Source organism: Xiphophorus hellerii, chromosome 8, assembly GCF_003331165.1.
Source record: "Xiphophorus hellerii strain 12219 chromosome 8, Xiphophorus_hellerii-4.1, whole genome shotgun sequence".
NCBI lineage: Eukaryota > Metazoa > Chordata > Actinopteri > Cyprinodontiformes > Poeciliidae > Xiphophorus > Xiphophorus hellerii.
Genome location: NC_045679.1, coordinates 1,711,991 through 1,739,823, shown reverse-complemented (window position 1 = coordinate 1,739,823; position 27,833 = coordinate 1,711,991). Strand labels below are relative to the sequence as shown.

Below are 27,833 nucleotides of genomic sequence, written 5' to 3'. Positions count from 1 at the left end.
CTCCTTCTTTAGCATTCGATCCACTTTTACAGCCAATGTTGCTGCTGTGAGTTCCAGTCTGGGTATGGTCATCTGTTTTAGAGGTGCCACTCTAGCCTTTCCAAATATGAAGCAGACATGGATTTGACCTTGGTGATTTGATAATCTGAGGTAGCTTACTGTACCATAGCCTGACTCACTTGCATCACAAAAGTGATGCAATTCAGCAGTTTCCACAGGATCAAAGTTTTCAGGCTTTATGCACCTTGCAACTTGAAAGTCATGTAGCAGATTTAACTCCTTGAGCCATCTTTGCCAAGGCTTTGCAAATTCCTGGGGAATGACATGATCCCATCCATATTTGGTTTTGCAGAGTTCTTGGAGTAATTGTTTGGCTTTCAGGACGAAAGGAGAAAGAAATCCTAATGGGTCATATACCGAACTCACTGTGGAGAGTATACCTCTTCTGGTAGCAGGTCGACTCCTGATGGTTACTTTAAAGCTGAAGGTGTCACTGAGAGTGTCCCAGTGGAGTCCAAGTGCAGACTCAACTGTTATTTGTTCTTTCAGCTTTTCTTTGTCCAGATCTAGTTCCTTAAATGCTCCAGCTCTGTGATGTTCAGGGATGCTTGCCAGCACTTCATGGTTGTTGCTGACCCATTTTGTTAATGTGAAACCTCCCTCACTGCATATTTTGGTGAGATCTGTGACAAGCTTCGTTGCCTGCTTTACTGTTGCCACTGATCGGAGGCAATCATCCACATAAAAGTTACTTTTAATGGTTTCGATAACCTCATCAGAATAATGCTTCTGGTTGTCAGTAGCAGTTTGACGCAGAGCAAAATTAGCGATGCTTGGGGATGATATAGAGCCAAAGAGGTGAACGTTCATCCTGTAAACCTCCAGAGGTTTGTTAATGTTCCCTTCTGGCCACCACAGAAACCTCAGGACATTTCTGTCTTTTTCATCCACATAGACCTGATAAAACATTGCCTCAATGTCTGCTATTACTGCGATTGGTTCTTGGCGAAACCTTAGCAGTACCCCAATAAGGGTGTTTGTTAAATCAGGCCCTTGGAGGAGCTCCTTGTTCAGAGAGGTTCCTTGATATGAGGATGTACAGTCAAACACCACCCTCAGTTTGTGCTTTCGCTTATGGTGCTTATCGCTTATAATGCTAGCAGCCTTAAGTTTGATGGGATTTCAAGATCCTCTATGTACTGTAAATCTTGCATTACATTACAACATCCTCTCAAATACATTGCATATGCGTACAGCATTTTTCCATCCTCAGCTTTAATTGCTGGCCAGTTCAAGGCTTTATCCAAATAAGCTCCAGAAACTTTAATTTCATTTCCAAAGTGCTCCTTTAAAAGTTGTTTAGCTTCTCTGTAGCCTTTACTTCCTTCCATATGTAAGCAGCTGCGAACCAAATCTCTTGGCAAACCAGATGTAAATTGTTCTAGATAATACAGTCTGTCTTTATCATTTTTAGTCCTGTCTTCAATTAATTGTTCAAATGCATGAACAAAAGACTGGTATTTTAATGGGTTACCATCAAACACAGAAATATTTCTCGGAGGTAACAAAGACTTTGCTGGCTGACAATAAGTTCTGCTTTGTCATTTTGTCTTTGAATAACAACATTAAAATTTTCATTAGCAGCAGTAACAGCCACATCTGGGTAATCTTGTACAGTTTGAGATGCATTATGATCATAAGTTGCAGCTTCAGTTTCACTTTCAGTGGGATTCTTATTTTGAGGTTTATTCTCTGCTGTGCTTAAACTCCTGGGAGAAGATTTACATCTCTCAAAAATAGTCCGTTGAAGTGGAGTTTTTGGTATAGCACCTAGCTGCATAAATTCCACATTGCCCTCTATCGACTCTGGTTCTTGATGAGAGCTATAATATTTGTTACACTGAGAGGTGTGGTGTGGAAGAAAAAACTCCTCAAAGTTGGCTGTAGCATAAACAAAGGTGGTTTATTAGGCCTCCTTTAGCACAGCATGGCTCACAGACAAGACAAAATGACATCTTCTCAAGCTTTCTTCCCCCCCTTTTGGCTCAGCCAACAGTCCTCTTATATACTGTTGTCCCCACCTTCTCAATTAACTGCCCAGCCAATCAAAGTCCGGCAAACATGGGCCTTTCTATAAAAGAGCTGGGTTTGAGGCGGGCCTCCTCTTTGGTAGGTTCCAAGATGGCCGCTACAAGGACACACCCAAAAGGTAACAAACATTTCACAAACAAAAGGATCACATACACATTCTAGAATTTAAATGTTACAGAAAAATATTATTGCTTCTTAACATTTACTCACTTCTTCCCCCTCTGGTTTACAAAACTCAGGTAAACGAGAAAGGTAGTCAGCAATAAGATTTTTCTTACCTGGACAATGCTGTATGGTGAACTGGTATGGCTGAAGGGCGAGGCACCAACGTAATATACGGGCATTCTGATGCTGCTTGGAATGCATCCACTTCAGAGGTCTGTGATCAGTTTGCAGAGTAAACTCCCTTCCTAGGAGATAATATTTTAAAGAGTCCAAAGCCCACTTTATTGCAAGTCCTTCCTTTTCTACTGTGGAGTACTTTTTCTCCCGGTCAAAAAGCTTTTTACTTAAGAAAAGGACAGGTTTCTCTTCACCAGCTTCTCCCTGAGCTAGCACTGCTCCAAGACCAACATTTGAAGCGTCCACTTGAACAATAAACGGCTTGGAAAAGTTAGGACTCTGTAAAACAGGAGCTTGACAAATCAGTTTCTTTAAAGATTGAAATGCATGTTCACAGTCCTCCTTCCACATAATTTTAGAAGTAGACTTTTTTGTCAACTCAGTCAGAGGGGCTGCCAAAGTTGAAAAATGGGGTATAAATCTTCTATACCACCCAACTAAGCCCAAAAATGATCTCACTTGCTTCTTTGTTTGAGGTCTGGGAATTGTTTGAATGGCTCTTATTTTTTCAAGTTGTGGCTTTATCTGTCCATGGCCAACAAGGTAGCCCAGATATTTTACTTCTTCTTGTGCCCATGCACACTTGTTCACATTCAGAGTGAGACCAGCATTCTGGATCCTTGCCATTACCACCTTTAGATGTTGTAGATGATTCTCCCAAGTTTCACTGTAGAAATGCCAGTCTCGATAGACAGCTCATGTTCAGCATAAACATCACTTCGCAGTTTTGGCATGTTACTGCGCAACTGTTTAATCTGATCAAACAGTATTGCTTCTGTACGTTTAGAACGTCGCATAAATTCTCTTATTTCATCAAAGATGTCAGATTCAGAATGTTCTTTACTCACAGCACCAACTGTAGTCTGCTTAGGCCGCACAACCGGTTCAAAAATGTCTTCACCAGCCATGGCTCCTTCAGGTAATGAATCCGGCTCTGCTGGTCCTCCGCTTTGTCCTTCTTCCATCTCAGAAAGGGGGCTTTTCTTTGTCCCACGAGTTCTTCCACGTCCTACTCCTCTCATTTAGCCTGTCGTCTTCCTTCATTCACAGGCGTAAACCATCCCACTTCTGACACCACTGTTACACTGAGAGGTGTGGTGTGGAAGAAAAAACTCCTCAAAGTTGGCTGTAGCATAAACAAAGGTGGTTTATTAGGCCTCCTTTAGCACAGCATGGCTCACAGACAAGACAAAATGACATCTTCTCAAGCTTTCTTCCCCCCCTTTTGGCTCAGCCAACAGTCCTCTTATATACTGTTGTCCCCACCTTCTCAATTAACTGCCCAGCCAATCAAAGTCCGGCAAACATGGGCCTTTCTATAAAAGAGCTGGGTTTGAGGCGGGCCTCCTCTTTGGTAGGTTCCAAGATGGCCGCTACAAGGACACACCCAAAAGGTAACAAACATTTCACAAACAAAAGGATCACATACACATTCTAGAATTTAAATGTTACAGAAAAATATTATTGCTTCTTAACAATATTCATTCATGCCATCACCTAAAGATGGTTTCTGGTCCACCTCATCACTTTGCAAGGTCTTTATTTTAGCGGTTGATGCTGCAAGATCAGCTTCTAGCTCAATTTGCTCCATCTTTAACTTCAATTTTGCTTCCTCCATTTGCAAAGCATGTTTCTCTTTCAAGGCAGCTACTCGTGCCAGTGCAGCAGCCTGTTCTGCTTTGGCCTTTTTTAACTCTGAAGAGACTGAGGAAGATCTGGATGCTGATGATCTTATGGAAGAAGAGGATTTTGATTTCTGTGATACATTGGATATGCTGTCAGATGGTCTGATTGTTGATTGTACAATGTCTTTTTTCCATGTTTCAACATCGTTCAAAAAATAATTTAGGTTAGTTATTCGAGGCTCAAACCAGTCATCGTAATCATTTTCTTTTTCTTCCTCTGATAAGAGCTCTTGAACTAACTTATGAGCATTTCTAAACTCATCCACAGCTTCCTTAAATGCTTGCACTGATTCATTGACTGCATCAACATTTCCTGCATCCGACATCAAAGTCTTGATTTCATTAATCTTTCTAGTACAGGCACCCAGTCTGCCTCTGCGCGAAAGAACGCGCACCTTTAACATGTCCTCAGACGCAGGAGGAGTTTCAGGATCAGACATCGTTAATTATCACACAGATCCCTTCTCTGTCAAATAAGTTCATCAATAAAAATTCTTCTTTGCCACAGTCCTTTTTCAAAATCAACAACTTTGCTTTCGGTAGTGATCCATAGTTTCTTTGTAGCGCAGCGGCGCTTTCATTCATAAACTTAATCAGCTGGTTTTACTCACGGCCCGCTGGCTGCTTTCTTTGTTCGTCTGCGAGTGATCCGCTGGATCCCCCAACTTTGCGTCTTTCATCAAGTCATCAGTGAAGTTTTTTAGTTTTTCCACTTGTTACGGCTACTCTTGGATTTTAACAAAAATCAAAAATCAAAAGGTGCCAGAGTAGTTTCTAGGAGGAGGGTTTTCCGACTCATCCAAACCAAAGCACTCGCGGAAAGTTTTCTGGTGGCAAACGGTGACTTTCTCAATGTACAAAAATAACAGAAACACTCTCCGAGTTGACTTTCCAAAAATGTAAAATTAAACTTTATTTGGTACGGTGGAAAAACTATTTCACCCCTCGCTCCTTAACCAAACAATCAGATGCCCTGCAGCAGCTGCTTCCGCTGCCTAATCACAGCAGGAGGTCACCTGATAAGGAGGAGGGTCTAAACAAAACAAATAAATAAACAAGTTACAATAGATATATTATTTATATAAATTTAGATCTGTAACCTTAATACATTAGCAAAAATAAATTAATCCACTTCTTAATAGGCTCCAACATCAGAAGAATTTTATTGTGAGCGATCATCTCAAAGTTTTCCCAGATGTCAGAGATTTTCCTCTTGGCTCCTTTTCAGTCGAGTTTATTTGTGTGGCAGATTTCAGCAACAATGTAGTTCAAAGAGCTTTACATCATAAAATCACAACAATATAAAGTCATAAAAAAACACCATAATCTACAATTGAGAAAACCAGTAACAAAAATTACATTTAGATGAGTTGCATCATTAATACACATAAATATGTTGATGTGTTTATATGTTTATTTTGGCCACTGAAGACAAATATTCTCCTCTGACCAAATGACCGACACCAACCCATGAAGCAGCACGGCTTATTGTGCTTTTATTTTGAAAACTGAGACGCAAAATGAAGCAGTCACGTGTCCCAGGTGATGCGAGGCGTCGTTTGTTGCCAGTCTCTTGGTTTTCAGCAAGACAACAAAAGCATCGCAGCAGCGCTTCATCTGACACGCCCCCTTTTTACTGGGTACGCGCCTCAAGCCGGGCTTCAGGTGGCCCATCTCTAGGGTGGATGGATTCTTGATGTCACCTGTGGCTGGTTCTGTGTAACGTCAGCTCACTTTTTATATTGTTGCTACTGGTTTTTCTCACGTGATTTCTAATTGCTTTTCACTGCAGCGTCTGAATGTACCGTTTGTGTGGCTGATTAAGGTACCAGTTTTTCATTTCACCTTATATGGCTTTATTATTGTCCGCAGACACTTTATTGTCATGTTTGGGTATTACAGATGCTGCTGTTGCATATTATGCTCTCACCAAGGTGCATTTTTTTAGATGCTCTCTGTTAATTTGTTAACAGGTCGTCCTCTAGAGTTGGAGTTGTAGCACAAGCACTACAGAACCAGCACCAGTTCATATTTTTTTATTTTTCATTTTATGAATTAGCTGATTGGGCACAGCTTTATAGGACTGGGTTGACGCAATGTGAGATTTGCTTTTCTTTTGTTTAACTTTGTTTTGTGTCATTAATTTGCGTTGCTACTAATTTGGTTTGCAGTTGTTTGTGTTTAAGTCTCAGATTGCTTCTGGTGTTGTGCTGGGTTCCTGTGCTTTATTGGGTTTTAATTTAGAATAAGAAAGTATATTTTTAATATTGTAAAAGAATACATAAATAAAATATATTTTGTATACTATTTCATCATTTTAAGCCAGACCTACCTGGGTACATTTAACTGGGAGACCCGAGGCCACTTGATGTTATTGAGAGGTCTACCAGTTGGCTTTAGGGCCACGTCCTCTGTCACGATCCGGGTTCTTCCCCCGTGTTACATATGTGCAATTTTAATATTTTATGTATACATGTGAGAAAGAAAAATTGTATGCGTGTGTGACATTTTAATAGTATATATGTGCAATTTTAATATTTTGTGTGAATGTGAGTCTTCAGTAGTGAGTGAGAGACAAAATATAGTTTTTGTCCTCATATTTGGCAGAACTGAACTCAGACTAAAAGTTCAGTTCTGCTGAACTTGAGGAAAAAAATGTCGGATTCACAAAACTGATTATCTGGAAGTCATGACCTTTTTAACAAGTTCAACAGCAAATGTGGTGACGTCATAACCAAGAAACGTTAAATAAATATTCTGAAAATATCATAAAAAACAATATAAAGGCATCTATGCAGCACCAGGAGAATAAATTTAGATTTTTTGCACTTCTGGACACTCAAAGTTATCAAAAAATGGATTTAAAGGCTGAAAAAGTGGATTTTCATGAAATGTCCATTTAATTAAGTAATTCATGACGATGTTAAGTTTTTATGTGTTTGCTGTAAATGTTATGTAACCTTTGTGTGATGCTAACAGTCTTGGCCTGGATTCTCTTGGAAAACAGATTTTTAATATCGATGAGATTTTCCTGACAAAATACATAATAAATTAAGAAAAAATAAAAAGTGATGAGGTCTTTAGCCATCATTTGTGACACATCAGTGAATAAAGACATTTAAGTTTTAATGTTAGTGGAGATCCTTAAAGAGTTTTATGAGAGGAAAAATATATTTTTAAATAAAGCAAGAAGAAACTATTTTATCTGAAAATGTTGAAGGTGTGGAGCGAGAAAAATGAACAAAGTCCAAACCTTGTTAAAGAGAAAGAACAAAACACAGCTTTATTTCACATCTGGACAGATGGAGAACTCAGAATAGATCTAACTAGACAAAGGAATCACCTCTCTATATAAACTGTATACTGTCCTTCTCCCACAGACAGAGTGTCACCACCAACATCCCAAGGAGCTAATCAGATTAATACACACACAGAGAAAAATGCAACTTTCAGTTAAAAATGGGTTTCAGACAGAATATTCTGTGCCTAATAATAATCGCTGAGTCGTCGGTCTGGTCTGTCACTCTGCAAGGTATGAAAACTATTTACTGATCGCCTGTTGCTAAGCTTCTGACACACTGAGGCAAACTGTGGAGGCTAAAAAGAGGAACAATAACTTTATACAAACTGATTAAACATTGTAAGATTAATATTAAATAAACTTCTGATTAAAAGTAAACACATTGTGAATAATTATTTTATTCCACAATAGTTTTTGTAAAGCTGCATGTTCACAGTAAATCCTCTAGAGGGCGCCACATCTCTGCCTCAAGACTGTAACTCCAACAGGAACTCTTAGAAAAAATGAACAGGAAACAGTTGAGAGAAAAACTCATAGACTAAACACCCTGAGGATGAACTCTGACTCCTGCCTTCGTCTCTGACTGAAATCAAACTAACACTGAACAAGGAGAACAGAGAGAGAACTGAGCAACTAGACACTGAAACACAGACTGCTGCAGGAGGAAAAACAAGACAATCAAAGTGAAAGTAAGTTCAGAAAGTTTCTACAGGAGAGAAACTGACTTCCTGGTTTGACTTTCTGTCTGCTGTGGTTTCAGCTTCACTCTGAGACAAAATGGCTTCCAGATCAGACGATGATCTCTGCTGTCCGGTCTGTCTGGAAATATTTAAGGCTCCGGTTCTTCTGTCATGTAGCCACAGCTTCTGTAAGGAGTGTCTGCAGAAATATTGGAGAGACAAACCAGGGAGAGAGTGTCCAGTTTGTACAAGGAGATCTTCAAGAGATCAACCACCTTTTAATCTGGCTCTGAAGAATCTCTGTGAGTCTTTCTTACAGCAGAGAGAGCAGAGAGCTTCAGAGGATCTCTGCTCTCTGCACTCTGAGAAACTCAAACTCTTCTGTCTGGACCATCAGCAGCCAGTTTGTCTCGTCTGCAGTCATTCAGATTTACACAAAAACCATAAATTCAAACCCATCGATGAAGCTGCTCAGCAACACAAGAAGAACCTTCAGGAAACTCTGGAGCCTTTAAAGAAGAAGCTGGAGCTCAGGAAGAAAGTTCAGGAGGAGTTTGATCAGACAGCAGAACACCTGAAGGTCCAGGCCCGACACACAGAGAGGCAGATTATGGAGCAGTTTAAGCAGCTTCATCAGTTTCTAGCAGAGGAAGAGGAGGCCAGGCTGGCTGCACTGAGGGAGGAAGAGGAGCAGAAGAGAGGGATGATGAAGGAGAAGATGGAGGCTCTGAGCAGAGAGATAGCAGCTCTTTCAGACACAGTCAGAGCCACAGAGGAGGAGCTGAGAGCTGAAGACGTCTCATTCCTGCACAACTACAAGGCTGCAGTGGAAAGAGTCCAGCGCTGCCCCCTGCTGGAGGATCCACAGCTGCCTTCAGGAGCTCTGATAGACCAGGCCAAACATCTGGGCAACCTGGCCTTCAACATCTGGAGCAACATGGAGGACATGGTGACCTACACTCCTCTGGTTCTGGACCCAAACACGGCTGGTCCAGGACTCCATCTGTCTGAAGATCTGACCAGTTTTAGAGGAGGAAAGAAACAGCAGCTTCCTGATAATCCAGAGAGATTTGATATTAACTGCTGTGCTGTTCTGAGTTCTGATGGTTTTAACTCAGGGAACCACAGCTGGGATGTTGATGTTGGAGACAGTGACATCTGGGAACTTGGTGTGTTAGAAGAGTCTGTTCAGAGGAAGGGAGACATAAAGTCTGGATGTTTGATTATATATTTCTATTCAGGTAAATACTCAGCATTATCTCCACCAGCTCCTTCCACTCGTCTCTCAGTCCAGAAAAATCTCCAGAGGATCAGAGTGAATCTGGACTGGGACAGAGGAAAGCTGTCCTTCTCTGATCTGGATACTAACACACACATACACACCTTCACACACACCTTCACTCACAAGATGTTTCCATTCTTCGCCACTACTAAAACATTAAAGATCGTACCGATGAAGATCTCAGTGATCAAGCAGCAGCTCTGATGATCTCAGCATGAAGATCACAAAGTCCAAATAAAAACTTATTGATCAGATTGAAACTGTGAGTTTTAAAGAGGAAACTGGAGATGATCTGATCATCTGGAGATTCTTCATCTCTGACTTTCCAACTATTGTTTCCATTCTAGCAGAAATTAATGTCAATATGTTGAATTGAATGCTGTCTATTTGTAGCTGCTTAGTGATAAAACTGAACTACTGAATGAATCTGAAATGACCTTTTCAGTTACTTCTAAGTTTTTATTTGTGTTGCTTTGACTATTTCCCTGATCAATGCTGTGTTTAAACTTTCTATCATCACTTTTATTATTCAGTAAATACCAGAAAATACTGTGATAATAATCTAAGTCCATGTTGTCCATCGTTAATAACAGGAGATTTTAATCTGGTCTAGAGACTTTCTGTTCAGTTCAGTTCCAAACACTTTGGTTCATCAGACCTTCATAATTAAGAGATTATCATCCAGTTTGTTACTATAAAGATTTCAGAACAATGATAAACTCTACATGATGTTTGTGAAGCACCAAAAACTGAATATTGTTGCAGGAGGGCAGCATTAATCTTTCATTTCTGATTCTTTAGTCTGAGTTTAGTTTTGGTTTTGAAACAAAACAGAGGAAGAAGTTTTGGACTTTTCATCTCTGTATAATTTGTTTTCCATTTTTAGGGAGATGATGTATGAAATAACTGCAGAACTGTAATAAATGTTATTTCCATTCATTTCTTCTCTGAGGTTTTATTTTGGTTTCCATTTCCAGAACTTACTGTCATTTTTAGAGTGTCAGTTTGGATCCACAGTTTGAAAGTCAGAATGTGATGGAATCAATCAAATTAGCATCAAATCATTTCTGATTCATTCGCTGTTGTGTCAAATAGTAGAACCTCCTCCAAACTCCAGTTTGTTTCTTGTGATGGTTTTAGCTTCATTTGAAGGCATTTGGTTCAGCCAGCAGGGGGCGCCGAGGCAAGCTCTTCATGTATCTTTCATGGTTCTGGGATCTTTTAAACATATCAGGCTTTTAAATCCTTTTCACATGTGAATCCTTCACTTATGGTCTAGTTAAAGTATAACTGCAATGCTTTGGTCTGATTCCTGGTTATTGTAGCTCCACAGACCCTCATCTTCCTGTTCTGAGGCCTTTTAGAGCAACTTGTTTGTAAATTCTTTGTTTTGTTGCAAAGTTGTATTAAATGTCCAGTAATGTTTCCTCTGATTGTGGCAGGTTAATTTCTATCTATTTTAATAATAATGGCCTTGTGGTCTGTAAGGATAGAAGGTTCTATCTCTGAGTCCATCACTTTATCTACAATATCCAAAGAAATCAGCCAAAAGTCAAAGTGAGACTGTTGAGATCTGTCCCTGTTCCTCCATGTTAAACATTGGAATCAAAATGTTTATTTCTCCATATATTGATCAGGTCCGTTCTATTACAGGAAGGTTCTAGACTGGATGCTGATCCGTTTCCTGGTGGCCGTCTGTCTGCTCTCTCGTCCATCAGGGTTAAAATGAATGAATGAAACTTTATTTCCAACATGATAGTAGTATAAAATCATGCACTAGAACAAGGAAGGCAAAAGACATATTTTTGTACCACAGTAATCTTAACATGCTGGAAAAGGAGCAGGAAGAAGAAAGAAACTGATGACCTCTGACCCCATAAACTCAGACAATATTTTCAGATGGACCCTCATTAATAAATCCAATCAAAACTAAAAATAAGCTGGTTCATTAATTTTCCATTTTATCTGGGTTTACATATGTCTAAATATATACATCCATACCCACACACTCATATGCATTAGCCTCAGTTTACGGAAACACATTAGTGCCAACTCTCACCCATATTTCTATATCTTGTGAAAATGACCTCCTTATATTTCCTTTTAAATTGTATTAAATTCTGACTTTGTTTTAACTCCTCATTTAACTTGTTCCATAATTTTTCCCCATGAATTGAAATTCAAAACTCTTTCTTGTTGTTGTTAAACTGCGAATCCTTAAGTTTGAGTTGAAGTTTTATCTCCTTCTCTTTCATAAAACTTGCTCTCTATGAGCTCAGGCTGCAGTTTATTAGACGCCTTAAACAGAATTTGACCAATTTTAAATTCCACCAGATCTTCATTTTAGGAGTTTTAGATTTTAATAATAACAGGTTTGTGTTCTCATAATAACCAACATTATGGATGATTCTAATGTTTCTGTAGGAAACTCAGTGGATGTAAAGAGCTTTAATTAATTCCCCACACCTCTGAACAATATGTTAAATATGTTAAATCAGAGAGTTATATAGAATATGAAGTGATTTATTATCCAGAATATGTCCAGCTTTAGCCAGGATTGATTTGCTGCTACTTAGTTTATTCTGTAAATGTTTAATATGAGGTTTCCAACTGATTTTGTTCATCACTCTGAGAAACGTATTAACATAAACCCTTTCTAGAGTTACACCCTCTGTCTGAACTTGAGTATTTTTCTAACAGTTTCCAAAAACCCTGATTTTATTGATAATTTATTGTCAAACCGTTTCTTTAATTTACTGATTTCTGAGGCGACGATGGAAAGAAGTTGTTGTAAGTTTTCACCAGAGACCAGAATATTTGTGTCGTCAGCAAATAACACAAATTTTAATACATGAAGCTCTTTGCTTATGTCGTTTATATCCAAATGAAACCAAACTGGTCCCAGTTCTGACCCTTGAGGTTCCCCACATACAATCTGCAGACAATCAGATTCAATATCTCCCATTTTCACAAATTGTTTTCTGCTCTTTAAATAATTCCTCATCCAGTTCAAAACTAACGGTCTAATATTGTAATTAAGATATCATGATTTATTGAGTCAGAAGTTTTCTATAGATCTATGAAAACCCCTACAGCTAATTTCTTACTATCTGTTGCTTTAGTCATTTCTTCTGTTCAGTCAGTTACGGCTGGTGATGTTGACCGATTTGCTCTGAATCCATATTGACTGCTGAGTAGTGCATGTTTGTCTATGAATTTTCTCTTCTGAAAAAGTTTTTCTAGGATTTCAGAGACCTGAGGGAGAAGAGAGACAGGCCTGTGATTATTGATTATTGCCAGTTTTATTCATTGGTTTGATCTTTTTTCATTGTGTTGGGAAATTGTCCCGTTTGGAACGATAAATTATAAATGTAAGTTAAAGTTTAGAGATTCCCTCAATCACCTTTTAATGGTTTTTATGTCCAGATCATCAGTCAGTGGAGGCTTTACTTTTACATTTATTCACAATATCAATGATTTCTTTCTCTTAATGGGTTCAGATACATTGAACTTTTATTTTTCTCAACATAATTTAGATGAGTTGTTGTTTTATGGCAGGTATTTTTTCTCTTATAATCACAAAATAACTATTGAATTTATTTACTCTTCATATTGGTAATATTCTGGTCATTATGTAAAAATACTGTGGATAATTGTTAAAGTTAGAAGTTTTCCTGATAAAACCATTTAAAATGTTCCATGTTGCCTTAGTATTATTTTTATTACTATCCAATAATTTATAATAATATTCCTTTTTACATATCTTTATAATATTAGTTAATATATTTTTATATTTCTTATATTTATTTTCTGATTCAGAAGTTTTTATAAACTCCATAAAAAGTTTGTTTTTCTTTTTACATGCATTTTGTTTCCACTGCTCATTTTTTGCTTTTCATCTTATTTTCCTTAATTTAACAGTTTTTATCATATAGTAATTTAAATACTGTTAAAAATCCTTCATATGCTGAATTCACATCATTTATTCTATAAATTAATCTCCAATCATTTGCCATCAAATCAGTTTTAGTGCCTTCAGTGAATCTTCTGACCAAACCGTCTGTATTGATCTGATGTTTCCATCAGTTTTTTACAGTCAGACTGTGAACACTGGTAAATGATCAGTTATGTCATTTATTAATATTCCACTAGTTAAACTATTTTCAGGAACATTTGTATAAATATTACCAGTTAATGTTGCACAGTGCGATGTAATGCCACTGGGCCTGGTGGTTTTAGGGTTCAGGCTTAGACTGTACATGCTGTTAAATTCTTCTGTCATTCTGTTTATTCGGATCTAGAAGATCAATGTTGAAATCCACACAGATAAATGCAACTTTTTGATGAACTTTTATAAATGTTTCTTCCATCCAGTTATTGAATATTTCTATATTTGATCAGGTGATCTATAAATGTAACTCATAAAGACATTCTTCTTTTTTCCAGGAGTATTTCTAGAGTCACACATTCAGAGACGTTTTCCATGACAGTTGACTTTGTTTCTATCATCCTATAATTAATGTTCTTGTCCACTAAAAGAGCTTCACCACCTCCATTTTGGTTTTCTCTGTTTTTACAAACCATTTCATAACCATCCATTTCAATATTTTCACTATTGAGCCTCGTTTCTGATCATTTATTGATATTAAAGGTCTGAGTTGTTGGAGGGACAGTTTGATGTTGTAGAAATTTGCATACAAGCTTCTGCTGTTAAAGTGGATTATTGAAAGTTTCTGTTCAGTTTTAATGCTGCTGTTGAACTGGTCATCAGTGTAATAGTGACAACTGTAGTTGATACCACTAAAAACATTGTTATCAGGATCAATATCATTTCCAATATCTTGCTGATGAGAGTCGTTGCACTGAAATGCAGTCAGTTCCACATCCTCATGATCACCGATCCGTAGCAAGTTTTTCCATCAGCTGAAAATCTCCTCCCATATAATTTTATCAGAAGGAAAAGAGGATAATAATGAATTGGTTTTGATTTCTATCAATGAAAATAAGGTGGAATTTTGTTGTTGGTTGTTGAAGCCATAAATATTCATTAATATAAATTGTGTCTGATCAATATCAACATCTAGAATAATTCATCTACCATCGGGGTCTGTAAGCTGCTTCCCCTGAATTTCCCCTGTAGAACAGCGCCCCCTGCTGACCTGTTGTTACCAAAAGACAAACATCTGCTTCCCCCATTGGCTCTTCCAGAATCTGATTCTGTAGCATAAAAATCTGCTCCCTTGTTTTGGTAAAACCAACATATCTTTCCTCTTTACTTTATTTCTAATAATCTCAGCATTAATAGAACAGAAACGGACATTAGCTCTCGCAGAGCTCACAGTAAAACAATGTAATGTGCTGAACTGAACTGTAGGAAAGTGTTCAAGTTTTCACCACCGTAAGGAAACTTTACAAATGAAACTGATTAACTGATAACAGTAGATCTGTATTATTAACACTCTAGCTTTATGATTTCTTTCCCATTAATGTTGCTCTATTCCCAACATAATCGGCCTTTTCTCGGCCTTAAAGCAAAAGACATGTAACACCTTTTATTTACATTCACTGTACAATAGAGTTAAACACATTAACAGTAAAGATCAGACTGCAGTTTGTTATTTCATTACTTTGACTGGATCATGATAAACTGCCTTGTTACGCCTTGGAAATCAAAACTAGCAAAACTGCTACACTGCTTTCATAGACTTAAGCTTTTTTGTCAATGTAGCAAATATCTAATTCATATTTAACTCTTTAACTTTTACGTTAATTAGAAGAGTTTGAAACTGGAGGGAGGGGCTGAGCAAGTGGCCGGAGCCGAGAACAGATAGAAAAAAACTAAATTTATTTCTGACCGTCTTCAACGTAGAAACTTTAAAACCACTAAATAAAATCAGAATATTTTCTATATAAGCCCTGGTGCTTTAAGTGTTACATTTAAGTTATGATACTGACCAGATATTAATTTCTATCTACTTGTTGGTTCTCAGCCATCCAGGATATGGCAAAACTAAAAAAAGGTTTAAAAATAAAGCAACTTAACTAGTTATAATTTAAATAACTTGTATTGGGAGAAATGACAATAAATCAGTTTTTGAGGAATTGTAGTAAGAGCAGTTACTCATTAAAACTTTTTTATTTAGAACCTTAAATGTTTGTAAACGTGTAGCAGAGATAAGATCAGTGACACTGAACAAAACTCGCAAAACTAAAATTCAAATTCCACATTTGAATTTAATTGTACTTTTCAGCAGGCTGCTCACTGAGAAAAACATGTTTGATGTGCATTACTAGTCATGTTTGGTCCTGCAGCTTGAATGTGATTTAAAAACTTTCTAAACCACATTTTACGTTACATTTCAGTGTAACTTTGCCGACCCCCCAAAATTGCTGCATCTTTTTTCCAGGAGTGAGCACTGATCCTTCAGAGCCGTATTCTGATGCTTTAAATCCTCTTTATGGCAGAACTCCAGAGATTTTTCAGCCCTTCAGTCTGAAGCGGATTATATTCGACAGCTTCATCAGTTTGATCAGCTCTTGTCGTTTATCTTTCTAGTTGCAGCCGAGATGATCGTGTCTCCATTGGGTCTTAACATCGTGGTCTGACATTAATCTGGTCCTTAGTTGGCTTCTTTGTCTTGAGTTAACTCCATACCTTTGTGGAATAAAATAATTATTCACAATGTGTTTACCTTTATTAGAAGTTATTTAATATTAATCTTACAATGTTTAATCAGTTTGTATAAAGTTATTGTTCCTCTTTTTAGCCTCCACAGTTTGCCTCAGTGTGTCAGAAGCTCAGCAACAGGCGATCAGTAAATAGTTTTCATACCTTGCAGAGTGACAGACCAGACCGACGACTCAGCGATTATTATTAGACACAGAATATTCTGTCTGAAACCCATTTTTAACTGAAAGTTGCATTTTTCTCTCTGTGTGTGTATTAATCTGATTAGCTCCTTGGGATGTTGGTGATGACACTCTGTCTGTGGGAGAAGGACAGTATACAGTTTATATAGAGAGGTGATTCCTTTGTCTAGTTAGATCTCTTCTGGGTTCTCCATCTGTGCAGATGTGAAATAAAGCTGCGTTTTGTTCTTTCTCTTTAACAAAGTTTGGACTTTGTTCATTTTTCTCGCTTCACAATTTGGCGTCACGAACAGGATTCTTCCCGGTTCGTCCTTCCAGTGGACAGCCAGGAGGTTGATTTAGAAAAATTAGAGGATAAATAAGAAAATAAATAAAAACATAAATAAAAAAAAAAAAGAAAATGTGAGGATCTTTTAATAAAGGTCAAAATACTGAAGAATACGTTCCATGTGGCCCAGAAATAGATCATATGGTTAGAATTCATGGCAGAGTTTGTTGTCAACATGTTCCACAGTGGCACACAGAGTTTGGTTTTCCTAAGAATGGCAGCTTAGAGGTAGACCACATCAGAGACTTAGAGCAGAAACCCTTAGCACAACGCGCCAAACTGATGCAACACACAAAGATTTCAAAGACACACCTGCAAGCACTACAATCACACAAAGAAACGTTCAATCTCTGGAAAAGAGAAGCCTTTTGCAGGGATCAAAAACACCAGAGTAAACTACAGATGGTTCAGAAATTTGCACACAAGGGGAATGAAAAATATAAGACTAAAAAAGAACAGGAAAAATCTAATAAAACAAAATGTGTTTCTTCTCACGCATGTACATCACTGGCTGTACCTGGCTTAGTCCAACGGCACCAACTGACCCTTCAGCAAACCCATCTGTGGCTCCACTCTACCCAGCGCTCCAAGTCCTTGGAACTCCACCACCGTACCGTCCAAAGACTGATGGTCCAGGACCGAAGAATCCATTCTGGGATCCCTCGGACGACTCCCTGCCTCTGGCTATCCTCCACCAATCAAAGACTGAGCAGAAACCCCGTCCTGTTGACCTTGAGCAACAACAGGACCAGGACAGAGTTCCCTCACGAGGCGTAACCCTGCCAGGCCCGCCACCACGAACCCCTACAACTGAACATTGTTATTACCTTCGCTCCAAAGACCAACCCCTGGCCCCACCATCACCTGGCATCTCTGGAAACCGGTACCAAGGACAGAAGGTTGAAATCTATCCCATGGTTGAAGTCCCTGGCCTCAAAGGCCCTGACCTTCTCTACAGAGCTTGGGGACCAGATGACCTCATTGCTGTAGCCAAACAGCACCTTCCCCCTATTGAGAAAGGAGGCAGAGCCATCGCTGAAGCCCTAGAGTATCTCAGCAAAACCATGAGACCAACCATCTACGAACTTAAGACTGTTTTGCTCCATGTTTATGGTCCAACTGTGGTTTAACTTCTTCTCCATGCCCAACACAATGAGAAGCTCTGCAACGATCGCCAAAAGAAGAACAAAGACCACAAAGAAAAGCGCATGGAAGATGCTCAGCTCACCCTGATTCAACACATCACTGCTCAGAACTCCAACCACCGCCCACCTGCAGTTGATCAATATGGAGGTCCCTCACAAGATCCATGTTTCAACTGTGGCCAGATTGGACACTGGGCTCGAGAATGCCCTCAGAAGAAGCGAGACAGAAGCAGAGGAAGAGGTTTCCACCACCATCAAGGACGTCCAAACCCACATAGCGGCTTTGGCCCACGCGGCCGAGGGTTCCTAACTCGGGGTGGTTTCAACAATCAAAGAGGACATTATTCCACCTGACTAGAGCCAGCAGCTAGCCCGGTGCTGTTGGATCAACCCATGGTTCAGCAAACCGCAAGTACCAGCACACACACATATATGGTATATCATCAAAATGCATATCAGAAGTTGCCAATGTTGACAGTGCAAGTTAAAGGGGTTGACATACATTTTTTAGTAGATTCTGGTGCTACCAACTTAGCAGCTCTAACATTATATCCGAAATGTGCTCTGTTGCAGTATGTTGACAATCCCCTATTGGCAGCACCTGATGCTGAACTCTGTAAAAATGATATTACTCCATTTTCTTGCTGATAATGGACACAAAGTTAGCAAAACCAAATTGCAGTTTGTGCAACCTTGTGTGACATTCCTGGGACACGTGATTTCAGAACAAGGCAGAACTATTTCTGAAAAACGCATTTCAGCAATAGTTCAGCTGCCCCTCCCACAAACAAAGAAGCAGTTAATGTCCTTTCTAGGACTGTGTGATTACTGTAGGCATTTTATCCCAAATTATGCTGAGGTTGAGAAACCATTAAGAGAAATATGTCATGAAAAAGGGTTATTAATGAGCTCGAAGGTTACATGGACAGCTGAAGCATTAACATCATTTGAAGCGCTGAAAAAACAATTACAAAAAGCACCCACTCTAGGCATTCCTGATCCAACTTGTCCGTTTACACAGACAGTGGATGAGCGGGGTGGCTGTATGACGTCAGTTTTGCTCCAAAAACATGGTGACAGATTGAAACCAGTCGCCTACTTCTCCTCCAAATTGGATGTTGTCACAGCTGGGCTTCTACACTGTGCGCGAGTGGCAGTCGTATAAAAAGCTGTTTTAGCATCCAGAGACATTGTGGGTTATTCTGATCTGACCCTACTCGTTCCCCACTCTGTCACACTCATTCTAAATGAGCAGAGGACGGCGCATCTGTCAACTGCCAGATGGCTGCGTTACCACTGTTCTTTTAGATATGTCAAACATAACCATTAAACGCTGCACAGTTTTAAATCCAGCTTCTCTTTTGCCAACGCCTGTGGAAGGCCAACCACATGACTGTGTTGCTAAATGGGACGTCCTGTGTTTTCCCCGTCCTGATCTGAAGCAGGAACCGCTCTCAGATGCAGAACTCACATTGTTTGTTGATGGAAGTGCATCCAGAGATCCGCACTCTGGCGCCATCTTGCTGCCTTCGGCTATTGCTGTGGTTAAATGTGCAGCTCACACCACTTCAAAAGACCCAGTTTCTTTAGGCAACGAGGCAGCTGATGCTGCTGCAAAATCTGCAGCCAGAAGGTCTCTACCCAACACCCATTCGCCACTAAAAGTAAAAACACTAGCACCATTGCCTCTTACTTTACAAGATTTTCAATCCCATGCAAATCCCAAAGAAAAGTCTGTCTGGAAGTCTCATGGGGCTGAACTTAAAGATGGTGTTTGGATTGGTCCAAATGACAATCCCTGCCTCCCTGAAAAGTTTTTCAGACCCTTCTGCGTGACGTCACATGGTGTTGACCATGTGTCGAAGGGAGGAATGTTGAGGGAGATGGACAAATTATGGTTTACAGTAAATTTTTCAAAATCAGCTCAAACCTTTTTGAAAATTGCATTATTTGTGCTCAAAACAAATAACCTCAGTCCATTTGAAATTCTCTTTGCAGGTCCTCCAAACATGGGGATGGGACCCCCAGATAGTTCTGGGAAAGATCTAACCACATGTGATGATAACATGATTAATTATTGCATTTCTCTAACAGAACAACTGAAAACCATTAGACAACAGGCCCAAGATGACCAGCAGTACCAGCTACTAAACCACTGCATGATATACAACCAGGAGATTTTGTGTTTATTAGGAATTTTAGGAGGAAAAACTGGTGATCCCACCGGGGCCGTCCATCAGAGGGTGGCATCCCAGGGGCTTAAAAAAAAGCCTCCAACAAAGCATCTCTGAAAAAATAGAGTTGCCAACGTCAGCTCACTCAGTAGGTCACCCAGTACCTAGCTGAGGCAGCATTAAGAACATGGAGGGAACCAGACGACATCATCAGCGACACTGGATCATAGAGGCCATCTGGTGTTGGTGTTTCCTCGTGGCATTTGCATTAATTGTGGTGGAAGACAGAAAAGACAGCGACAATGAGGAGTTATTACTTAATCCAAGTTTTTATTGCTCTAAGTATCGTTGTATTATCATATTATCAAGGAATTTGAAGTTTCTAACTCTATTGAAACTTTTTGTTGTATGTGTTTTCATCTTTATTTTTATTCATCTTACCTTAGGAATAATTATTTTTAAGTTGTTTCAAGAGAAACAAAAGGGAGGAATTGTGGAATAAAATAAATATTCCCAATGTGTTTACTTTTATTAGAAGTTTATTTAATATTAATCTTACAATGTTTAATCAGTTTGTATAAAGTTATTGTTTCTCTTTTTAGCCTTCACAGTTTGCCTCAGTGTGTCAGAAGCTTAGCAACAGGCGATCAGTAAATAGTTTTCATACCTTGCAGAGTGACAGACCAGACCGACGACTCAGCGATTATTATTATTAGGCACAGAATATTCTGTCTGAAACCCATTTTTAACTGAAGGTTGCATTTTTCTCTGTGTGTGTATTAATCTGATTAGCTCCTTGGGATGTTGGTGGTGACACTCTGTCTGTGGGAGAAGGACAGTATACAGTTTATATAGAGAGGTGATTCCTTTGTCTAGTTAGATCTCTTCTGAGTTCTCCATCTGTGTAGATGTGAAATAAAGCTGCGTTTTGTTCTTTCTCTTTAACAAGGTTTGGACTTTGTTCATTTTTCTCGCTCCACACCTTCAACAAAAGCCCAGATTGTCTCCAGATGTTTTAAATAACTGGCTTTTCCCTTTTTGGAGATTTGTTATTTGTTCCAGAGGTAAAGTCTTCAGCATTTGCCTGATCCGATGCTTGATATATGCTATCAGTCCTTCAGCTTGAAGTAGACACATATCAATCACATTTGGTAAACAAAGTATTTTTGGGATACAGATCTAAAATGAGAAAAACCGGATCTAGTACAAAGTCTTTTGAGTCAAGATGTTCCACAGTTTGTTTTATTGCTTTTCAAAACTTCAGAATTTCCCTGCATTCCCAGAAACAATGAAACAGTTTCCCTTTTTCTGCTAGGCATTTTGTGCATGTGTCTGGTATATTAGGATTATAGCGATTTAGGGTTAGGGTATAAACAACTCAGTCATCCTTGTTTCATGTGTTTAATTAATGTCTTTCACTGAAGAGTTGCTGATTGTTTGCTGTGAATAATGTTGATCTTTGTCACTTTTGATGCTTTAATGCTGTGATCTGTTTGATTTGTCTCTTAAAGTTTGAACAACATATTAAAATGAAGCTGCTTTCATATCTGCATTCCTCTCTTCCTCTTTCTCTCTTTCGCTCCATTTTAATAATTTTTTTTCTTGCACACAAAAAGCCCTGAAGTCACGTTTCCTTGTCTAGCTTAAAGCCAGTCCAGAGCATATGTTACATTTATGGCTCATGGAAAATGAAAATCACAGTTTGTGGCATATTTCATTTAGATTCACTGCAAATTTTGATTCCCAGCAGATGGACAGACAGTTGGTCAATTTGTTGGTTCTGTGATTGGCTGGTTGGTTTGACTGGCTGGTTCTATAATTGACATGTTGACTGGTTGGTTGGTTTTATGATTAGCTGGCTTGATGGTTGGTTGACTGTTAGCTTTAGCTTTACTATTAAAAACCACCTAGATTAGTATGAAATAACTGAAGCAACACTTTGACTTTCCTTCTCTAAAATCTTCATCTATCAATAATTCAGTCGGCTTTAATAATGAATAATGTCTGTGTCGCTGTTTGCCAGCATAAATGGCAGAAGTTCATCAATAGTGGGCGTTTCTTCTACTGTAGTAGATTTTATTTCTATTTATTTAATTTATATTCTCAGATATATTTTATTGTTTTCATTTACAGTATTTTGTGTAATATTTAAAAATTAACATTTTAAGCCTCAGTATGAAAAAACATTTCAGATTCTTAAAACTATTTTACTCAACACCAAACATTACCTTCACCTCCAGTGCTGTAGTTTTTCTGAAATTGCAGATTTACTGGAAATCCTCTAGAGGGCGCCACATCTCTGCCTCAAGACTGAAATTCCAACAGGAACTCTTGGAAAAAATGAACAGGAAACAGTTGAGAGAGAAAAACTCACTGAGTAAACACCCTGAGGAGGAACTCTGACTCCTGCCTTCGTCTCCGACTGAAATCAAACTAACACTGAACAAGGAGAACAGAGAGAGAACTGAGCAACTAGACACTGAAACACAGACTGCTGCAGGAGGAAAAACAAGACAAAGTGAAAGTAAGTTCAGAAAATTTCTACAGGAGAGAAACTGACTTCCTGGTTTGACTTTCTGTCTGCTGTGATTTCAGCTTCACTCTGAGACAAAATGGCTTCCAGATCAGACGATGATCTCTGCTGTCCGGTCTGTCTGGAAATATTTAAGGATCCAGTTATTCTGTCATGTAGCCACAGCTTCTGTAAGGAGTGTCTGCAGAAATATTGGAGAGAGAAACCAGGAAGAGAGTGTCCACTTTGTAAAAGGAGATCTTCTAAAGATAGACCACCTTTAAATCTGGCTCTGAAGAATCTCTGTGAGTCTTTCTTACAGCAGAGAGAGCAGAGAGCTTCAGAGGATCTCTGCTCTCTGCACTCTGAGAAACTCAAACTCTTCTGTCTGGACCATCAGCAGCCAGTTTGTCTCGTCTGCAGAGATTCAGATTTACACAAAAACCATAAATTCAGACCCATCGATGAAGCTGCTCAGCAACACAAGAAGAACCTTCAGGAAACTCTGGAGCCTTTAAAGAAGAAGCTGGAGCTCAGGAAGAAAGTTCAGGAGGAGTTTGATCAGACAGCAGAACACCTGAAGGTCCAGGCCCGACACACAGAGAGGCAGATTATGGAGCAGTTTAAGCAGCTTCATCAGTTTCTAGCAGAGGAAGAGGAGGCCAGGCTGGCTGCACTGAGGGAGGAAGAGGAGCAGAAGAGAGGGATGATGAAGGAGAAGATGGAGGCTCTGAGCAGAGAGATAGCAGCTCTTTCAGACACAGTCAGAGCCACAGAGGAGGAGCTGAGAGCTGAAGACGTCTCATTCCTGCACAACTACAAGGCTGCAGTGGAAAGAGTCCAGCGCTGCCCCCTGCTGGAGGATCCACAGCTGCCCTCGGGAGCTCTGATAGACCAGGCCAAACATCTGGGCAACCTGGCCTTCAACATCTGGAGCAACATGGAGAACATGGTGACCTACACTCTGGTTCTGGACCCTAACACGGCTGGACCAGGACTCTATGTGTCTGAAGATCTGACCAATGGGAGGTGGGGAGAGAAACAGCAGCTTCCTGATAATCCAGAGAGATTTGATTCATGGCGTGCTGTTCTGAGTTCTGATGGTTTTAACTCAGGGAACCACAGCTGGGATGTTGATGTTGGAGACAGTACAGACTGGCTACTTGGTGTGTTAGAAGAGTCTGTTCAGAGGAAGGGATACATAAAGTCTGGATTGTTGGTTATATTTTTCTCTTCAGGTGAATACGCAGCATGGTCTACACCAGCTCCTTCCACTCATCTTTCAGTCCAGAAGAATCTCCAGAGGATCAGAGTGAATCTGGACTGGGACAGAGGAAAGCTGTCCTTCTCTGATCTGGATACTAACACACACATACACACCTTCACACACACCTTCACTCACAAGATGCTTCCATTCTTCGCCACTAATAAAACATTTAAGATCGTACCGATGAAGATCTCAGTGATCAAGCAGCAGCTCTGATGATCTCAGCATGAAGATCACAAAGTCCAAATAAAAACTTATTGATCAGATTGAAACTGTGAGTTTTAAAGAGGAAACTGGAGATGATCTGATCATCTGGAGATTCTTCATCTCTGACTTTCCAACTATTGTTTCCATTCTAGCAGAAATTAATGTCAATATGTTGAATTGAATGCTGTCTATTTGTAGCTGCTTAGTGATAAAACTGAACTACTGAATGAATCTGAAATGACCTTTTCAGTTACTTCTAAGTTTTTATTTGTGTTGCTTTGACTATTTCCCTGATCAATGCTGTGTTTAAACTTTCTATCATCACTTTTATTATTCAGTAAATACCAGAAAATACTGTGATAATAATCTAAGTCCATGTTGTCCATCGTTAATAACAGGAGATTTTAATCTGGTCTAGAGACTTTCTGTTCAGTTCAGTTCCAAACACTTTGGTTCATCAGACCTTCATAATTAAGAGATTATCATCCAGTTTGTTACTATAAAGATTTCAGAACAATGATAAACTCTACATGATGTTTGTGAAGCAGCAAAAACTGAATATTGTTGCAGGAGTGCAGCGTTAATCTTTCATTTCTGATTCTTTAGTCTGAGTTTAGTTTTGGTTTTGAAACAAAACAGAGGAAGAAGTTTTGGACTTTTCATCTCTGTATAATTTGTTTTCCATTTTTAGGGAGATGATGTATGAAATAAGTGCAGAACTGTAATAAATGTTATTTCCATTCATTTCTTCTCTGAGGTTTTATTTTGGTTTCCATTTCCAGAACTTACTGTCATTTTTAGAGTCTCAGTTTGGATCCACAGTTTGAAAGTCAGAATGTGATGGAATCAATCAAATTAGCATCAAATCATTTCTGATTCATTCACTGTTGTGTCAAATAGTAGAACCTCCTCCAAACTCCAGTTTGTTTCTTTTGATGGTTTTAGTTTCATTTGAAGGCATTTGGTTCAGCCAGCAGGGGGCGCCGAGGCAAGCCGTTCATGTATCTTTCATTGTTCTGGGATCTTTTAAACATATCAGGCTTTTAAATCCTTTTCACATGTGAATCCTTCACTTATGGTCTAGTTAAAGTATAACTGCAATGCTTTGGTCTGATTCCTGGTTATTGTAGCTCCACAGACCCTCATCTTCCTGTTCTGAGGCCTTTTAGAGCAACTTGTTTGAAAATTCTTTGTTTTGTTGCAAAGTTGTATTAAATGTCCAGTAATGTTTCCTCTGATTGTGGCAGGTTAATTTCTATCTATTTTAATAATAATGGCCTTGTGGTCTGTAAGGATAGAAGGTTCTATCTCTGAGTCCATCACTTTATCTACAATATCCAAAGAAATCAGCCAAAAGTCAAAGTGAGACTGTTGAGATCTGTCCCTGTTCCTCCATGTTAAACATTGGAATCAAAATGTTTATTTCTCCATATATTGATCAGGTCCGTTCTATTACAGGAAGGTTCTAGACTGGATGCTGATCCGTTTCCTGGTGGCCGTCTGTCTGCTCTCTCGTCCATCAGGGTTAAAATGAATGAATGAAACTTTATTTCCAACATGATAGTAGAATAAAATCATGCACTAGAACAAGGAATGCAAAAGACATATTTTTGTACCACAGTAATCTTAACATGCTGGAAAAGGAGCAGGAAGAAGAAAGAAACTGATGACCTCTGACCCCATAAACTCAGACAATATTTTCAGATGGACCCTCATTAATAAATCCAATCAAAACTAAAAATAAACTGGTTCATTAATTTTCCATTTGATCTGGGTTTACATATGTCTAAATATCCGGGGTGATTCTAGGATCTGCTTAGCCCCCAGCAGGGCTTATTTACATTTGTTCACAAACAAAATTAAGAGACATGTTGTCAGTAAAAAAAGAAAGAAAAATGTTCATTTTACTCAAACATATACCTATAAAGAGTCAAATCAGAGAAACTTTAAATTTTTCCCAGAGGTGTATAAACTCAGTGTGAAACAGAATCAGACCACATCATACCTGCTAACATCTGCTAACATTAATGAGACACAAGCAGCTGTGGAGTCACACAGTCCTAGTGTGGAAATTAAAATAAAATCTACTTAAAACTATGCATTTCTAGTCATTTCAAAAACATTTTACTAAATGCATAGAATTAATAAACCTAAAACCAGTTTATCATCAAGGTAAAAGTTCAGGTTAAGGACTAGTGGAAACTAGTCCTTAACCTGAACTTTATTTGAAAATCATAATTAGAAATTGTATTACCCTTATTTTTATCTGAACCTTATGCTACTGTTGGCCTTTTTTCTTTAAATATGAATGTTTGTCCATCTATGGAAAAGAACAAATTATGAGTCGGGTTTTACTGTTTCAGTTCACAGATCATGAAGTGGGTATGTCATAGTTTCAGTACCAAACACCTTTCTGTTCACACAGAACCAGCCTGACATTCTGCACTGGTCTTTAGTTTGACCTTATTTAAGTGACTCCAGAGAGATTTGGGAAATTAATTACAAAACAACACAACAGTCACTAATCAAACTTTAAAAAAGACCAATAAGGGTAATTAACAAGGCTAAGGACCAGGATCAGACTAACACATTATTTATCCAAATATTTTACACACATACAATATTTTGTGCTGAAGTACAAAATACTCTTCAAATAAATAAAGCCAATACTGTACACAATTTCATTCATAAATATAAAAGTAATGCTGAATTAATTAAGTACTGCATTGCCCACTGCAAAACATCACTAAGCATAATATTTGGCATTGCAAATTGTCATCTGAATCAAAAGATGCTGATGATACAAGTATGACCCCTTATAGCTGGTTAAAAATTATTATACATATATAAAAAAATTCCCTTCTCACCCACCGCGGGTGGTTCTTATCCTCTGAGCTCGGGTCCTCTACCAGAGGCCTGGGAGCTTGAGGGTCCTGCGCAGTATCTTGGCTGTGCCAAGGACTGCACATTTCTGGACTGAGATGTCTGATGTTGTTCCTGGGATCTGTTGTAGCCATTGGTCCAGTTTGGGGGTGACTGCCCCGAGGGCCCCGATGACCACAGGCACCACTGTGGTCTTCACCTTCCAGGCCCTCTCCAGTTCCTCCCTGAGGCCCTGGTATTTCTCTAGTTTCTCGTGCTCCTTTTTCCTGATGTTGCAGTCGCTTGGTATTGCTACATCTACCACAACGGCTTTCCTCTGTTGTTTATCCACTACAACAATGTCTGGTTGGTTCGCCATTACCATTTTGTCTGTCTGGATCTGGAAGTCCCACAGGATCTTAGCTCTGGCGTTCTCCGCCACCTTTGGGGGTGTTTCCCACTTTGATCTCGGGGTTTCCAGTCCATATTCTGCACAGATGTTTCTGTACACTATGCCTGCAACTTGGTTATGTCGTTCCATGTACGCTTTCCCTGCCAGTATCTTGCACCGTGCTGTTATGTGCTGGACTGTCTCAGGGGTCTCCTTGCACAACTTACACCTTGGGTCTTGTCTGGTGTGGTAGATCTGGGCCTCTATTGCTCTGGTGTTTAGGGCCTGTTCCTGGGCGGCCAGGATGAGGGCCTCTGTGCTGTCCTTGAGTCCAGCTTTTTCCAGCCGTTGGTAGGATTTACTGATATCAGCCACTTGGGTTATTTGCTGGTGGTACATCCCATGTAGGGGCTTGTCCTGCCATGATGGTATCTCTGGCACCTCAACCTCCATTCCCTGTTGTCTGAGACATTCACTGAGCACATTGTCTGTTGAGGCTTTGTCCTTGATGTATTTATGGATCTTAGTTGTTTCGTCCTGGACTGCGGTTCTCACACTCACTAGTCCTCTGCCTCCTTCCTTGCGGCTCGTGTATAGTCTCAGGGTGCTGGATTTGGGATGGAACCCTCCATGCATTGTTAGTAGTTTTCTAGTCTTAATATCCGTGGCTTTTATCTCCTCCTTTGGCCAGCTAAT

At 39.2% G+C, this 27,833-nt stretch overlaps 3 protein-coding genes across 4 annotated transcripts; 2 read left to right on the top strand and 1 right to left on the bottom strand.

The window, feature by feature from the left end:
* Positions 1-1,225: 1,225 nt before the first annotated feature.
* LOC116723928 (uncharacterized) lies at positions 1,226-5,285 on the bottom strand. The gene is made up of 2 exons (XM_032569159.1): positions 3,915-5,285; positions 1,226-1,892 (listed from the first exon to the last, which is right to left on the bottom strand). The coding sequence occupies exons 1-2, from the start codon at positions 4,556-4,558 to the stop codon at positions 1,523-1,525; spliced, it is 1,014 nt and encodes a 337-aa protein (XP_032425050.1). The 5' UTR covers positions 4,559-5,285; the 3' UTR covers positions 1,226-1,522.
* Positions 5,286-7,993: 2,708 nt separating this feature from the next.
* On the top strand, positions 7,994-10,320 carry LOC116723915 (nuclear factor 7, ovary-like). Its single transcript, XM_032569143.1, has 2 exons — positions 7,994-8,108; positions 8,180-10,320. Exon 2 carries the CDS (start codon positions 8,197-8,199, stop codon positions 9,583-9,585), a length of 1,389 nt encoding a protein of 462 aa, XP_032425034.1. The 5' UTR covers positions 7,994-8,108; positions 8,180-8,196; the 3' UTR covers positions 9,586-10,320.
* On the top strand, positions 8,070-24,628 carry LOC116723922 (nuclear factor 7, ovary-like). Of its 2 annotated transcripts, none has more exons than XM_032569153.1 (2): positions 8,070-8,108; positions 22,494-24,628. In XM_032569153.1, exon 2 carries the CDS (start codon positions 22,511-22,513, stop codon positions 23,891-23,893), a length of 1,383 nt encoding a protein of 460 aa, XP_032425044.1. In that variant the 5' UTR covers positions 8,070-8,108; positions 22,494-22,510; the 3' UTR covers positions 23,894-24,628. The 2 variants fall into 2 exon arrangements, with proteins under 2 accessions (XP_032425044.1, XP_032425043.1); XM_032569152.1 differs by lacking the exon at positions 8,070-8,108 and adding an exon at positions 22,242-22,422.
* Positions 24,629-27,833: the final 3,205 nt, after the last annotated feature.

Coding starts and splice junctions, on each gene's coding strand:
- LOC116723928 (XM_032569159.1), bottom strand. CDS start 4,558: ATGTCTGATCCTGAAACTCCTCCTGCGTCTGAGGACATGTTAAAGGTG. Junction 1,893..3,914: donor TTAGGTGATGGCATGAATGA/ATATTGTTAAGA, acceptor TCAGTGTAACAA/ATATTATAGCTCTCATCAAG.
- LOC116723915 (XM_032569143.1), top strand. CDS start 8,197: ATGGCTTCCAGATCAGACGATGATCTCTGCTGTCCGGTCTGTCTGGAA.
- LOC116723922 (XM_032569153.1), top strand. CDS start 22,511: ATGGCTTCCAGATCAGACGATGATCTCTGCTGTCCGGTCTGTCTGGAA.